Below are 15,465 nucleotides of genomic sequence, written 5' to 3'. Positions count from 1 at the left end.
ACACAAATAGAGTACCAGTGAGAGAAGGAGCATCAAAAATGCAATACATGTTGAACGACGCGGAAGGAGTCGGTAGATAAGTTCAAGCTTGATTTGTCAGGACCGACAAATTTGTATCTTTTATCCATGCTATCTTGCTATTATAATGTTTCATTATTATGGTGTGTGTTGTTGTATGCGTCACGAATTATAAATTAATGTGATTGTATCGTTCTGAATTCCAAAGTTTCTTTGACGCCACGATACGTTGTATCCTTATAATTTATAAGTATCTGCTTATATTTTTATAACTTCCACCTTCAATTGTGTACATGATTCAACATACGCGAGAATTATACGTAACTTACAATTTATAGGTAACAAACCCCCTCATCGTACTTTGTTCATTTCAAAACGATACTTTACCTAATTTTAAGTGCTAAAAAATCAGGTTCATGTAAAATACCTATTTCGTAAAATTTTAAGTGCAAAATAGTTAGATTTATGTAATGAATAATTTGAAACTATTCCTCCTTCCATTTCTAAACGATGATTTACGTAGTTTTTAAAGTCACAATTAAATATTTCGATATAAAAACACCCCTTGTTGGGCTAGAAACCGCCAAAACAACGTACCATTCAATTCTAATAATGTTTTTCTTATTTCACAATTTTAAAGTGATGATTTACTAAATTTTCTAAATGAACGGAGCTAAACGCCTGGGGGTTGCCCTTAAAGCTGGCGGCCCCCAACACAGTACATAATCGCCCTCCCTAAGGGCGGTAATGGGGCCGCCTGCGAAAGGGTCTGGAATTTTGCAGGCGGCCCCCCGCACAGTGTTAAACTGCCCTTCCTAAGGGCGGCAAGGGGGCCGCCTGCAAAATGGTAGGCGCATAGCCGGCCGTTAGGAATGAGCTAACGGCTGTCTGCCACGTCACAAAAATCGCCCTTTGGGAGGGCGATTTTTCCCAAAGGGCGGCGGGCGACTAATTTTGTAAAATTTTGAAACACAAAATTAGTTTTGTAAATATTTTAATAAAAAAATAAAAATAAAAAAAATCTCCAAGATGCAACGCACTGGCCTGCCTAGTTATGTGCAGGCTGTGTGGGCCGTAACTCACTCTCTCCGGAAGGCCCAAACCGCAGCTCAACGCTTCTCTCCTCTCTCTCTCTGTGCAGCGCTTCCACGCTGCACTGCCGTCGGCGGCCTGCGCAGGAGGAGAAAATTGCGGAGGGGATCCACAGTTCCAGCCGCGTGTGACGGCGGCGTGCGGTTGCCGCGGCGTGCTGCTCGAGCCGCTTTACGACTGATCCGAGCGGCTTTTTCCGGCGATCATGGCGGACGCGCCCGCCACCGGCGGCGGATTCCCCGCGCAGGACTACCCCAGCATCGACCCCACCTCGTTCGACGTGGTCCTCTGCGGCACCGGCCTCCCGGAGTCCGTCCTCGCCGCCGCCTGCGCCGCCGCCGGGAAGACGGTCCTCCACGTCGACCCCAACCCTTTCTACGGCTCCCTCTTCTCCTCCCTCCCTCTCCCTTCCCTCCCCTCCTTCCTCTCCCCCTCCCCCTCCGACGACCCCGCCCCCTCCCCTTCCCCCTCCTCCGCCGCCGCCGTCGATCTCCGCCGCCGCAGCCCGTACTCGGAGGTGGAGACCTCGGGGGCGGTGCCCGAGCCGTCCAGGCGCTTCACCGCCGACCTGGTGGGCCCCAGGCTGCTCTACTGCGCCGACGAGGCCGTCGACCTCCTCCTCAGGTCAGGGGGAAGCCACCATGTGGAGTTCAAGAGCGTGGAGGGGGGAACCCTCCTCTACTGGGACGGCGATCTCTACCCGGTGCCGGACTCGAGACAGGCCATCTTCAAGGACACCACCCTCCAGCTCAGGGAGAAGAACCTACTCTTCAGGTTCTTCAAGCTTGTGCAGGCCCACATTGCCGCGCCGGCCGGCGCCGCCGCGGCGGGGGAAGGCGAGGCCTCTGGTAGGCTGCCCGATGAGGACCTGGACCTCCCCTTCGTCGAATTCCTCAAGAGGCAGAATCTTTCGCCCAAGATGAGAGCGTAAGGAGGCCAGCCTGAAGCTGGTTTTAGTGTACTCTATTTTTAGCATTGGTGTCTAAGATTAGCTTTATGTGCCTTGTTTTCAGGGTTGTCTTGTATGCAATTGCCATGGCGGATTATGATCAGGATGGTGTGGAGTCTTGTGAGAGGTTGTTAACAACGAGAGAGGGAGTCAAGACAATTGCTCTTTACTCCTCATCTATTGGGAGGTCACTTAGCTGCTTGAACCTTTTTCTTGTGTATACTTTGGAGAGACATTTCTTTTATGAATTGAGCAATCCACATTCATATAGCCTTGAAGAGACATATAGTCTATGAGTGGGGTCTTAAGATAAGTTTCTGGCTGTGTCCCTAACATTTTATATCTGTTTATTTCAATTTTAACAGGTTTGCTAATGCAGAGGGGGCTTTCATTTATCCTATGTATGGGCATGGTGAGCTGCCTCAAGCTTTCTGCCGCTGTGCTGCTGTTAAAGGTGCCCTATATGTAAGATGATATTCTTGAAGTAAATCTGGCTTTGAATTTATCATGTGGATTTGGTTTGTTATTCATTTGATACCTCCACCATTCTCAAATAGATGACATTTTGGAACTTGTGCAGTCAAACCTTGAAATTTTAGCTCACTAATATATGTAAAAATATCAGGATTTGATATGTGAAAATAACACTAACAGGTCTGCCATGAAAAATAATTTCATGTAGTTATATTTTTTATTAATATACAATTAGTGTAATGGTCAAACATGTACATTGGAGACTGTGTTATTGTCTTAAACTACAAATAAAAAAGAAGGGAGGAGTAATTTTGTAGCCCTATACCCCTATATTATGTATAATGTCTCGCAATCTGATTGCACCTAACTATTTTATTATGATAATGTGCTAGGCCAATGTTTTAGCTTCTTCACTGAATGACTTGCACAATTTTTCTGAAAACTTGGCTAACTATCCTATACCCTGTTGACTTATATGACGTTTTGATACTTACCTTCCCATTTCTTCTCATCATTCAGGTATTGCGAATGCCAGCCACAGCACTTCTTGTTGATGAGGTACATCAATTTAATCTCCATACCTGATGTATTCGTGCCACTATTTGTGTCTGACCTAGTCAATTGTACCACAGATCCATTCTGATATCTTGCTTCTCTTATGTATCTTTATCATTGTTAGTTTTTGCTTCTATGTTCAAATGTGTTGGGCTTTTCGCAAACGTGTTAGACTTTCAGCTGCTCAATCAATTATCATTCACTAATTCACCAACCTCACAAATCACTGATGATTTTCCTTGCCCACTTTACCCATGGGCATGCTGCATGCTTCACTTGTACAATTGCACTACCGATCATACAATTAGTTCTTCATGAATATCATCCATAACCATCACTTTCTTGACCAGGAAAAAAAGCGTTATGTAGGTATCAGATTGGCATCTGGTCAGGATATTTTGTGCCAACAGTTGATACTCGATCCATCATATGAAATTCCTTCCTTGGATATGCCAAGTGATGCACCAGTATCAAATTTGCCAAGAAAAGTTGCTAGGGGAATATGCATAATCAGCAGCTCTGTGAGACAAGATTCATCAAATGTTCTGGTTGTTTTCCCCCCAAAGTGTAAGCACAGCCATTTCTCCCTGTGTCTCTGATTAGATCTTGGTGCACCTGAAGGTGATATTTTGCTTCTCTTCTTTGACATCATCTGTTTCCTTCATTTTAGCACTAGAAGAGGAGCAAATTACTGCTGTTCGGGTGCTTCAGTTGAGCAGCAATTTAGCAGTATGCCCTCCTGGAATGTAAGTTTTTTTTCAAGGATGTAAGTTATTTGTCCTATTATTAACATTGCAATGTTAGGGTATTTTTACTACGATCGCCAAGGAACCACTCATTTAAAACTAATACTGTATAATGTTGGTGAGCACTTCGCTTGGACCCTTACAAGCTAATCTCACTTGCAGGTTCATGGCATATCTCTCTACTCCCTGTACTGATGCCTTCACTGGAAAGAAATGCATCAGCAAAGCAATAGATGCTCTTTTCTCAACTAAGGTTTCTAATGATTTGGAAGATCATTTGGAGAAAAACAGTGAAGAAAATAAGGAGAGTGTGAAGCCAACCCTACTCTGGAGCTGTGTGTATGTACAAGAGATTATACAGGTGCGTATATTTCATTCATGGTAGTTTCAACATTGTTAAAAACATTTGCTGTTCAGATGTGCATATTTATAGTTTTATACCTTATATAACTTATTTTTTATTTTGTCAGGGAACATCTGGTACTGCATTGTCATGCCCCATACCTGATGAAAATATGGACTACAGGAGTATACTTGAATCAACAAAAATGGTACGCTTTCTTCTCAATTTTGTACTAAGTACTAACCACATCAGAAACTAAGCCAGAGAGTTTGGTTAATCGTGGATGTTATGAAACTGTTCCTGGCTTCCTGCCAAAATGGGAAGATTTATTTCTAGGTTACATTAAAAAAAAAAAAACTTAGATGGAGTAACATATGCATCTGTGCAGCCCTGGTGCAGAATCATTAATCTTTCATAAGCTAAACTGTGTTTGAGATAACTTTAGAGGTTGACTGTTCATTTCAATTATTACCCTAAACCATATGAAAAACAACATGCACCTGTGTTCTTTACTATGGACAACAACATGCATCTGTTCGTACCTGATGTTGCATTGTTCTTTTTGCAGCTGTTCACTGATATTTGTCCTAATGAAGAGTTCCTGCCTAGAAATTCAGCTCCCAAATATGCTTCTGATAACGACTCTGATTCTGCAGAGTAAATCCAAACTTGCAAAGGTAAATATTTTCATGTGGAGCTTACACTGTTTACACATGTTTAATTCATTAGTATTGGAATTGAAAATAAAACATTCTTTGCACATGAGTTGCAGTACTCATAGTACCTTATTGCATATGAAAGTACGAAACATATCAAAACCTTTGCAAGTGAAACTTTGTGCAATTTAATTATAAATACTGTTACATATAAACCCTGTAATCAACTATGAGTTTGTGCCAAGGAAATTTTTTGGTACAATTTTCTCCTTACCACCGGTTAATTGATTAATATTAACGTGTGATGGACAAGATAAATACCAAGAAAGCTATGAAGATTTTTGAACAAAATGCCAGGAGACGCATAGCTATTTCAACATTACAGCACTACCAACAGAACCTTTGATACTTTGATTTCATCTGCTGCTTTTTGATTTTATTAATTACAATTCCAGGACAAAATGACCATTACAAATAAGAAAGTTTGGGCGGCTAAATATATATCAATAAATAGAATGCATATATTCTTTTAAAAGATCATATTATTAGGTACTTGAGGTTTGACTTTCTGGTTTTATTAAATGTCGTACATGTTTGATTCATCCTGCTTTTGGAACTTTAGTTGTATTTTTTTTCCTTTGTCCACATAGATGCCATATACAGTACATCCTTACTAGTGATAGGTAATTCCAGCTACTAGTGGTGCGAACTCCTGCCTTGAACCCTGGCTTGGGCCTCAGTCTTTTTATTAGTATTATTTTGAAATCTTATAATGCAAAAGACTAATGATGGTGACGATAGCAAATAGATAATAAAGTAAAGCACACTCTTTCTTGTGATATTCTTGTGCCATAGGCCTATCGTGTTCTCTCATTAATTGGCTTGCATACTATACTATACTGGTTCACACGGCTGTCCTTTAGAAAAGTCTGAGATAAAGAAAAACCAGGCTGCATATATTTTACAGTGATCTTTTTGTTGGTAACAGATGTTTGCTTGTGCTGAATAGATGTTCTTGTTATTTTTGGCAGGGCTTTGTATTCTACATGACAGGGTTATCGTTGAAGATATCTGTTCCATATTACAGTGTTCCCCAAAGTCACGGTAAGAAATATTGCAGCAAGGGGGAGCCCTTTACGTTGGTGAGATTTGCCAGGTTTCTCTTTGACTAGATTGCAGATGCCTACATTGTTCCATCATTGGTACGACATATTATGATACTGGTAAAACACTCAAGAGAGAGCGATGCAGATGTCCTTGGCATTTTGACATTTGGAGAACATCATACCACATGAACCGCTTAGTGTGATTACTACATCCATATGGTTCTCTGAATTCTATGCTGAATTTGTTGGCACATAGGAGTACTGTACTACATAGGAAGGATACTGCTGAGTTCTATGCTAAATCTGTGTATTTTTGGTGGGCTGCCTGAATCATTGTACAAGCGAACGACAGAAATGGATATCAAATGAGGTCCCTCCGAGAGGGAGTTGCATTACATGCATCCTTATCGATCTGCGCGGTCAATTTTCTGTTGCAATGACTGCAACAAACCTACAGAGAATCCTGATCCGCATTTGTTTGTTTGGGAGAGAACGAGGCACTGCAATGAATTTTGGCAAAAAAAAAAAGGGGGGGGGGGGGGGGGGGCTTGTCTATATGGGATTCGCATGATTTTTTAGGCTTCTATCATGCAGTGTTTCACCAAGTAGATTGAAAATGTTTCAGTCTTTTAAAAAAGCCGAAACACAATTAAATCACATCATGAAACATTTTGGTACAACGTATGAAACAACGGTTCTAAATATATTGAAATATGAAACAAATCCGAGTATATCTAGGAAACGTCTATATGAGATTCTCATGATTTTTTTAGGTTTCCATCATGCAGATTTTGAAGCTAATCGGACGCTGTTTCACCAAGTAGATCGAAAATATTTTAATCTTTTAAAAGGCTGATACATAATCAAATCACTTTGTGAAACATTTTACTACAACGTATAAAACAACGGTTCTGGATATATTGAAACATAAATGATTTAGCTATCAAAAAATCATTCGATAACCATTTAGTCTTCCTGAAAAAGAAAAGTTGATGTAATTCTGTGTTGGTTCTTACATTCTGTCTTCTTTGAACTATCTTGCCTTAATTCTCAAATATGTGAAAACCAACTCTTTTGAAAACAAACCATGCCCAAATAACATTACTTACACGTATCACGTATGCATGGATTGAAGTATTTTGCTAGAGGGGTTCAAATTATTCGTGTACGATTATGCACGCGAGAGCGTTTCCAACAAGTTTTCTTTTAGTCAAAATAAGGAATTATAGTTGGTTTTCGTCTCTTGTACACTTTACTAATACAATGGATAAATATATTATCTCATCAACTCAACTAGTATTTGAATTTTATATGAGTTTAAAGATTGATTTAGATTTAGATTCCACGTAATCGCGAGAGAGAGAGAGAAGAGAAGAGAAGCGCGCAGTGTCCAGACGCAACCGATCAGTCTCGCTTCTCGCCTCGTCTCGTCTCCTTCCTCCGACGCGCGGAACCTTCTAGAAGCTTCTCCCTCCGGTCGGGGGATGCCGCGCTGACCCCCTACCGTGGCTATGCTGGCGTCAAAGCTCTGGTCGAGGCTCGCGTCGCCGTCTTCCCCCGCCTCGCCGCGCGCCCTTTCTTCTTCTTCATCGGCGGCGGCGGCGGCGAGGTACCTACTGCCGAGCTCTGGGATGCCAGCCCAAGAAAGGTCGCCGGGTCACCCCAGTGGCGGCGACGCGCGGCCCGGTGCGGGGCTCGGGCTCGCCGAGACTGGGTGTGGCGCGGCCGGTGCGCCGCGACCGCTGCCGCTGCCGTGCTCTTCTTCGTCGGACAATCCCGCGTGAGTCTGCCTCGGCGTTCTGAATCTTCTGATTCTCTTGTGCTCAAGCGCTTGCACCTTATCTGGATCACTGAATAGGTTTACGCATTTAGTAAATCTTTAGTAAAATGTTTGCCCCAAAAAATGATAATGAAATTGTAGATTCAAAATTGCCCTATTCTTTTGTAATCTGTTGGCTTGAGCTAAATTTCGTGTTTGCGGTAGGGAAGAGAATCCTTGCACAAGACAGATATACCAAAGACAGCTAATGCCGCATCGGTTCAAGTTAGTTTTGGGGGAGAAACGTCATTTTACATATGCAAATGGTGCTTCACTGAATCCGCAGAACTACAGATATTTTTCATCTTCTTCTGGCCAACAGAGTATAGGAATTGGTAACAAGGTGGGCAGCCATATGTTAATGAGCTTCTATGACAGAGCTTGATATGTTCAGCCTTTAGCTTTATTAAAGGAAAATTGCTGCCATTTTTGTTATAGAAGAATTATTTCCTTCTGAATTTATTGACTGGAGGCAACATGTTTCCAGATTATACATGACCTTCCAAGAAGTGTGAAAATTGTGGAAGTTGGGCCACGAGATGGGCTACAGAATGAGAAGAACATAGTTCCAACACATGTAAAGATTGAACTCATACAGAGACTGGCAACCTCTGGATTATCGGTTGTTGAGGCAACTAGTTTTGTCTCTCCAAAATGGGTACCACAGGTAATTTTGGTTTAGCAATTAGCATGCATTAGATACTTGCTTCTTACACATATACGGTTTGATATTTTAAAGATCACCATCCACCCATTTTTTTCTATAATATTTATTTGACTTCCATGATTTTTTGGAAGGATTTTTCTACTTGATAATTTTAAGAAAAGTTTGGTGCTAGCTCTGTTACAAATACAGAGCACTGTATGTTATGGAACAGCCATTACATGTGGTTATCGATCGTTAACATGATCCTCTTATTCCCAATGATGCAATTGCTTCTTGCATTATAATAGCCAATGTCATGTTTCTTCCAAAATATTAAATTGTTGCTTCTCTTATTAAAAGCCAAAGAAATGTCCTTATTATAGAGGACACGTGTACTTTTCAAGTAACTAAATAAAATAGATGAGATGTAGCAAACATGGCACACGAACAAGTATAATCTAGAAATAAGCATATGCTTGTGGCTTGTGGCATACTTATCATTGACCTGAGCAAATTATTTCACCGCACCAAGTTCCAGTTAACTTGTAATGGAGTATTGGAGTGAGAAGAAAAATTGAAAAATGTAGGAGTATCTCAATAATACTTTGCTGAACTTGAATCATTGTCCATCCATTGTTTCCAGATTTTATGGTTTTGTATGTATATTACTTCCATTATCTAACAAAAAAATGTATATTACTTGCTTGCTGCTTTATGTACTTGACCATTATTTTATTATAATCTATTTTTTATCCTGTTTGTTCATTGGTTTATTTACCCATCACATCTTTACCATTGAGTTTCTCAATAATTTCTTGTTTCTAATTGTAGCTAGCTGATGCTAAGGATGTGATGGATGTAGTCCGGAATATTGAAGGTGTAAGCCTTCCTGTATTGACACCAAACCTTAAGGTAATATAATTTGATTCAGATAACTTTTGAGTACATATGTCTGTTTACCTCGTTTCACATTTATTCTGTTCGTTGGTAATCAGGGATTTGAGGCAGCTGTTGCAGCAGGTGCAAAAGAAGTTGCAGTATTTGCGTCAGCTTCTGAAGCATTTTCCAAGTCAAACATAAACTGTACCATTAAAGAGAGCCTTGCTCGCTATAAAGATGTTGCTCTTGCAGCAAAAGAGCTAAAAATCCCCATGCGAGGGTGAGTTATGTCACACAGTAGCCTGATGTTGCATCAAGTTTAATTTCTACATTTGCAAATATCGGGTGTATTTGTATGAAATAGTAATGAGCAAGTAAAGTAATCTGGATTTGATTTATTCTGTTGAATAACCAACCAGTCTACGTGTTGCCTCTGGCATCAGCTCACTAGCTAGTCTAGTGTATGATTTATCTTTCTCTGGATGGTAGTTCAGTTTACCAGAGTTTTATTCCAGGGTAGACTTGTATAAATAGCTTATACAAAATAGTGTGTGTTAATAGTCGCTCATTGCATAAATTGGTAGTAGATGCTGACACAAAGATAAACTGGAAAGTCTTCACATACATGGTTTGGCATAATGGTGTGGGCAAATCTGATTTATAGAACTACCATTTGGTTAGAACTTAGAAGAGATATGTGAGCATAATCAGTTACTGAACTTAACATTCTCTTCATTTTGTACTGGTTCTTGGTGCAACATGTTGATATCTAGTTCCTTTACTTGACAAGAATATAGGTATGTTTCTTGTGTGGTTGGATGCCCAGTAGAAGGATATGTGCCACCGTCAAATGTAGCTCATGTGGCCAAAGAGCTTTATGACATGGGCTGCTACGAGGTTTCACTTGGTGATACAATAGGCGTTGGTACCCCAGGTGATTTCATATTACCTATTTTCCATCTCCTGTTTTTTGTGCGCTATATTATCTATAGCTTCATTCAACTGCTGCAAGGCCTTAGTTCATTACATTTGTTAAACAAAAAATATTTCTTGCTGCGGGGGGCAGTTTTGCGCTAAACAGCTCACCGCTACAATCTTCTGGAGATTGTGTGTAGTTTTTCTTTAGGAGATTGTATGTATAGTTATTAACAGGATATTTGTTTTTCAGTGCATCATGATAAAAAAAATTCCTGTTCTTATTAATACTTACCAGAAAACAAGAAAACATCACATAAAAGGAAAAACACCATCGCGAACCATGTAATTCATGTGAATGCCAGTAGCCTCTTGCCCTTTTATACACATAGAAGTTTAAGTTTTTGTCTACTAGCTTTGGTTTATTACCCTTCTCCAGCTTCATGATCCCATTACTAGCCAGGTTTTAAACAGTTTACTTCCTCCATCTATCCAGGCACCGTTGTTCCAATGCTTGAGGCTGTTATGTCCGTTGTTCCAAAGGAGAAGCTTGCTGTCCATTTCCACGATACCTACGGCCAATCGCTTTCAAATATCCTCATCTCTCTCCAGGTAATCATCCACCAGATACTAAACAAATCATCACACAGAGCCAAATGGTTGTGAACTTGTAACAACAAAGAATCATATGTAATTTCCCCACCAAAAAAAAAAGAATCATATGTAATTGATCATGTCCTCTGCTCTCTCTTTTTATTGTCTCACCTCCGAGTGCAGTGGCCAGGATATTTATTCCATTTTGTTCTACTGGAAAATGCTGCAAGCTTTCTTACCAACGATTACTGCATTTGCCTTTGAATCAGATGGGTGTGAGCGTTGTGGACTCCTCCGTAGCGGGCCTCGGAGGGTGCCCATACGCGAAAGGTGCATCGGGCAATGTGGCGACGGAGGACGTGGTGTACATGCTGAACGGGCTGGGGATCAGCACCAATGTCGACCTGGGCAAGGTGATGGCCGCCGGCGAGTTCATCTGCAACCATCTGGGGCGCCAGTCTGGGTCCAAGGCAGCTATCGCTTTGGGAAGCAAGGTTGCTACTGCCAACGCATCCAAACTGTGAGGTTCACTAACATTCACTGATGCAGTCTTTCGGAGGATGCGTTTCAGACATACAAATGTATACGATAAATAAAGGCGAAATTGGTTCCATGCTATTCAAGTGACCTGGGATTTGTCGGTGCTAGAAAACTAAAATCGGGATCGTTGGGTGATGTAAGATCAATTTTGCCAGAAATAAATGGACTGATGGGATTGTTGATTGATATATATGGTCAGCTTTTCCTGAAGAACTTAAGCTGATGTTTCCGTTGGTTCATGAAACTCAATGTGTGTATAGAGCCAGAAGCGGGTTGCTCAATATTGCATTTGAACAGCTGCACATTTAAGAAGAGAAGGAACGGGTGGTATATTTGTATGGAATAATCGACGATGACATAACTAGAATGAAATGGATGAAGAGGATAGTAGCTTTGAGCCCATTTAACAAAAAGACACCTTATAATTAAAAGTTTAGAACGAATGCTACAATCTCGCTCACCCAAAAAAAAAAAAAAGAATCATCGGTTCATTTCCAACTTCAAATCAAACGTTCAAACAGCAATAATATCATTTACAGTAGCTTGTTAAACACAATGGTACACTGCTAATGTGTTCCTGAAAATTGAACGGACTAGTGCACTCACCCTCCGGGCTTACTTCAATTATATACTTGATGGCGCCCATGAGGAAATACCAAAATGTTTGCACCAGTCCACTCAAAATGATCAGTCAGTCAAGCCTCCCTATAAAAGTCGGATTGTCATAATGTTTTGCTGAACTCCCCTGATGGCAGCACAAGACCTTTTCCGTAGGCCGCTAACAAAAGGGCCTCTGCTCGCCCTGCATGAGTGTAAAAAAAACATTATTGAGCTATAGAAGGAACATGTGTCATCTATTCTCATGGAACGCTTGAATTAAATGGATTGAAGCTAACTATGTTACATAAAAAACTTATTTAACTCATCCATGTAGGTCGTGAATTTTAACACATATACAACCTACAGATTCAATGGACAATACTAGTAGCAAATATGCACAGTGCACACTGTGAATGTGAAGCATATCAGGGGTCGTTTGATTTTGATTTGATGCGCACCTGGAAAGACAGACAATGGTTCTTTGTATTGTCTTGGACATACTCCCTCCGTCCCAAAAAAAGGCAAACCCTGGGTTTCCGTGTCCAATTTTGACTGTCCGTCTTATATGAAATTTTTTTATAATTCGTATTTTCATTGTTGTTAGATGATAAAACATGATTAATATTTTATGCGTGACTTGTCTTTTTAATTTTTTTTCATAATTTTTTCGAATAAGACGGACGGTCAAACGTTGGACACGAAAACCAGGGTTTGCCTTTTTTTGGGACGGAGGGAGTATTTCGCTTGTTTATTCATGTGTATCAGTCAAGTTTACTTCAAATGTTCAGATGAACTAGCAGAAACAAAAACATGGCGAGATAATGAACTATTCGCTAAAAATAAGATATAATGAACAGAAAATGATCTTGTTGCAGTGAAAAAATCATTTATATTAGCAGGTATGCTCAAGGCCAAAACTGCGTGACATAGGCAGTAAAAGTTTCACAGTATGTACCATGATGTTTCTTCCTATTCAGGGACAGGGCCTTGTCCGGGAACAAGATTGAAGCAGCTTGCCTGCTATCGTCCTGTTATAGATCATAAAGACAACCATAAGAGGGCTATAGAACAGCAATGAGTTGATATTCTACTTCAACACTAACCATATTGAGTTATTGACATTGAAATCATGTTAGGACAAGATCAAAAGCTAACAACAGAGATCTTGAGATATGAAGGTAATATTTTTCAGATATTTAATTCATGAACTTTGTATATAGGAAGTATTTCAGTGCTCTCCCGGAAATGAAGCGTGAAACTGTGAATTGAATGCCTAATTTGTGACCACACTACTGCACTACCAACAACTCTATAGGACTTCCCTTATTTACACTACAGACAAAAATAAGCAACAAAAACTCCAGGCCCGGGCACCTCTACTTTGTTTTTTCTTTGTGGTGTGTTTTTGTATTGTTTTTTCTTCCCCTTAATGAAATGAAATGCAGCTCTCCTGCGTTTTCGAGAAAAAAAAAACTGCAGGCCCGCCATATAGAAACAAGAATACAGACAGACACATGTTATCTTCATAGCCCTGGTAATGAAGTGAGACCTCAATCCCATCCCATCTTGTTAAACTCCAATAGTCCATTATACCCAACCTATAATGTACTTCAACCCTAAGCCAGCTCCCACGCACATTTTGGCCTCATTATGTTCATGTTGTACAGTGTGTTCATTTTAGTTGACACCTTCGTTTAACTAATTTGGATGGCTTGTTATATATTCTGCAAAATCTCTCCAATATCTCCAGGTTAACAAACAACTCTACTAGAGATTGTAGAAACAAAGAGTCATAAAACAACTTTATGTTGCATACTTCCATATGACAAGAGTAACAAACCTTAGGTGATCCGCTTCGTGTTAGCCCAAAATAAGCCTTCCAGGTCTGTGATGCAACTGGAACAACTGAAAAACCAGATGCAACTAGAGCAGCAATCCACAGGCCATACGAAAAACCTGTACTCCACCATCCCTATATGACCCCCCAAAAAAAAATCACCAACAGAACAGAAATTTATTGCTGAAATTCACATTGCACCACATGGTGTGATTATTCAAGTTATGAATAATTTCAAATTGGAATTCATTGTTTTAGTGTAACTCTAAACTTCAGATTATGTGAGAAACATCCTCAGGAACATGATATCTCAAACTGTCACAAAAATTAGTTCTATTGTTTTCCACCATTGCAATCATGCATACATCGTCAATAAAAAGACATAGGAGAGCACTGCTATCCAATTGCATACATTCTCCAATAATCAATGCAGGGGACATTAGTCTGAAACTGTTGACACAAGGACTTCTACAAAATGGCTAAATGGAAGGAAGGAAAAGAAAATACCAGCTTTCCATCAGTTGGAAATGGGCTTGACTTCTCAATATATGCCGTAGTTCCTGCAAGAGAGCGAAACAAACAATGATATCATGATTAGAAACAATGTAGTTCTTCACATAGCGCATATCTAAAAGAAGAATGTGATAACTATGAATGACCATAATGAGTAATCATAATGGCCATGTCCCTTGTGCTGATTGCTGAACACAACACGAAGCAAACCAGCACCACCCACAAAAGAATGCAGTAAGCAGTACAAGTTGCACCCATCTGTTCATACCAGGAGGCGCATCGAGGCCACGGAGCAGCTCGATGATGGATTTGGTGTCCAAGCGCTTCCGGATGAACTCCGAGACCACTATGTGCACGAACGGGTTATCAAACACCTGCAAGACATGAACGCCTTTGCTCAAGCACACAAGTTGTACACACAGAATGCGCGAGTTCCATCGGAGCAAAGAAACCCAGCCATACCTGCGAGGACCCGTCGGGCGAGAGGACGGCGATTGCGCCGCCCGTATCGGGATCCACCCCAATCGCCCAGCCGGTGGAGGCCGCGGCGGCGGCGGCGGCGGCCTCGCCGTCGTCGACCGGGAGCAGCGAGAGGGAGGCCAGCCAGGGGTCCCTCGTATCGGCGTCCGCCAGTAGCTTCGCCCGCGCCCTGGCCCTAGCCCTAGAGGGGGACCTGGTGGGCCTCGTCTCGGCGGCGGCGGCAGGAGCAGGCACGCGGCGGCGGCGGCAGCTTCGGGAGCGGAAGGGCGGGGCGAAGAAGGCCGCGGCGGCGTCCCAGTGCAGGGTGGAGCGGCGGAGTGCGGTGGAGCGGAGCGCGTTCATGTGGTCCTGGCTGCCGGCGGGGAGGGCGGCGGCGGCGGCGGTGGCGGCGGCGGCGGCCGCTGCCATAATTAATTAATTAACTCGAAATGAGGGAGGAGGGGTTTTGGGGGGGATAAGGCGTCAGAGGAGGACGCAGGCGTGCGTGATGCCTGCTTGCTTGCTCACGAATCTCCTCTCGTTTATTTTGCTTCGTTTTTCTTGGTTTTTTCTTAATTGTATAAGTTTTTTTGTGTGTGTCGAATTAGGCATTTCTCTTTAAAAAGAAAAATAAAAAAAGTTTCAATGTCACATCCTCTTCGGAGGTTTAGTTGAAGTGATTTTGTGTATTTGATGTAGTGAAAAATGAAATTGCGCATGACAA

The 15,465-nt window shown here is 41.4% G+C and overlaps 3 protein-coding genes across 3 annotated transcripts; 2 read left to right on the top strand and 1 right to left on the bottom strand.

The window, feature by feature from the left end:
- The first annotated feature begins 1,128 nt into the window (after positions 1 to 1,128).
- On the top strand, positions 1,129 to 6,340 carry LOC127760513 (rab escort protein 1-like). The gene is made up of 10 exons (XM_052284789.1): positions 1,129 to 2,037; positions 2,124 to 2,246; positions 2,425 to 2,524; positions 3,053 to 3,091; positions 3,439 to 3,655; positions 3,759 to 3,834; positions 3,997 to 4,195; positions 4,305 to 4,385; positions 4,746 to 4,854; positions 5,865 to 6,340. The coding sequence occupies exons 1-9, from the start codon at positions 1,316 to 1,318 to the stop codon at positions 4,836 to 4,838; spliced, it is 1,650 nt and encodes a 549-aa protein (XP_052140749.1). The 5' UTR covers positions 1,129 to 1,315; the 3' UTR covers positions 4,839 to 4,854; positions 5,865 to 6,340.
- A 950-nt stretch (positions 6,341 to 7,290) lies between these two features.
- On the top strand, positions 7,291 to 11,545 carry LOC127759808 (uncharacterized). Its single transcript, XM_052284034.1, has 8 exons — positions 7,291 to 7,719; positions 7,924 to 8,101; positions 8,246 to 8,425; positions 9,236 to 9,316; positions 9,400 to 9,563; positions 10,081 to 10,217; positions 10,695 to 10,810; positions 11,062 to 11,545. Exons 1-8 carry the CDS (start codon positions 7,451 to 7,453, stop codon positions 11,314 to 11,316), a joined length of 1,380 nt encoding a protein of 459 aa, XP_052139994.1. The 5' UTR covers positions 7,291 to 7,450; the 3' UTR covers positions 11,317 to 11,545.
- Positions 11,546 to 11,697: 152 nt separating this feature from the next.
- On the bottom strand, positions 11,698 to 15,192 carry LOC127759809 (Holliday junction resolvase MOC1, chloroplastic-like). Its single transcript, XM_052284035.1, has 6 exons — positions 14,745 to 15,192; positions 14,551 to 14,656; positions 14,277 to 14,329; positions 13,773 to 13,904; positions 12,888 to 12,960; positions 11,698 to 12,134 (listed from the first exon to the last, which is right to left on the bottom strand). The coding sequence occupies exons 1-6, from the start codon at positions 15,168 to 15,170 to the stop codon at positions 12,055 to 12,057; spliced, it is 870 nt and encodes a 289-aa protein (XP_052139995.1). The 5' UTR covers positions 15,171 to 15,192; the 3' UTR covers positions 11,698 to 12,054.
- Positions 15,193 to 15,465: the final 273 nt, after the last annotated feature.

The sequence above is a fragment of the Oryza glaberrima genome, chromosome 1 (genome assembly GCF_000147395.1).
Source record: "Oryza glaberrima chromosome 1, OglaRS2, whole genome shotgun sequence".
Classification (NCBI taxonomy): Eukaryota; Viridiplantae; Streptophyta; class Magnoliopsida; order Poales; family Poaceae; genus Oryza; species Oryza glaberrima.
This window is presented reverse-complemented; position numbering and strand designations above follow the sequence as displayed.

Bases quoted from the DNA above. Each gene is read 5' to 3' on its own strand.
- LOC127760513 (XM_052284789.1), top strand. From the start codon at position 1,316: ATGGCGGACGCGCCCGCCACCGGCGGCGGATTCCCCGCGCAGGACTAC. The intron at 2,247-2,424 runs GTCACTTAGCTG...CAATTTTAACAG, and splicing joins TACTCCTCATCTATTGGGAG to GTTTGCTAATGCAGAGGGGG. The intron at 3,835-3,996 runs GTAAGTTTTTTT...TCTCACTTGCAG, and splicing joins GCAGTATGCCCTCCTGGAAT to GTTCATGGCATATCTCTCTA.
- LOC127759808 (XM_052284034.1), top strand. From the start codon at position 7,451: ATGCTGGCGTCAAAGCTCTGGTCGAGGCTCGCGTCGCCGTCTTCCCCC. The intron at 8,102-8,245 runs GTGGGCAGCCAT...ACATGTTTCCAG, and splicing joins GTATAGGAATTGGTAACAAG to ATTATACATGACCTTCCAAG. The intron at 9,317-9,399 runs GTAATATAATTT...GTTGGTAATCAG, and splicing joins TATTGACACCAAACCTTAAG to GGATTTGAGGCAGCTGTTGC.
- LOC127759809 (XM_052284035.1), bottom strand. From the start codon at position 15,170: ATGGCAGCGGCCGCCGCCGCCGCCACCGCCGCCGCCGCCGCCCTCCCC. The intron at 14,657-14,744 runs GTATGGCTGGGT...CATGTCTTGCAG, and splicing joins CGCCCGACGGGTCCTCGCAG to GTGTTTGATAACCCGTTCGT. The intron at 12,961-13,772 runs GTTTGTTACTCT...GATCTATAACAG, and splicing joins CACGAAGCGGATCACCTAAG to GACGATAGCAGGCAAGCTGC.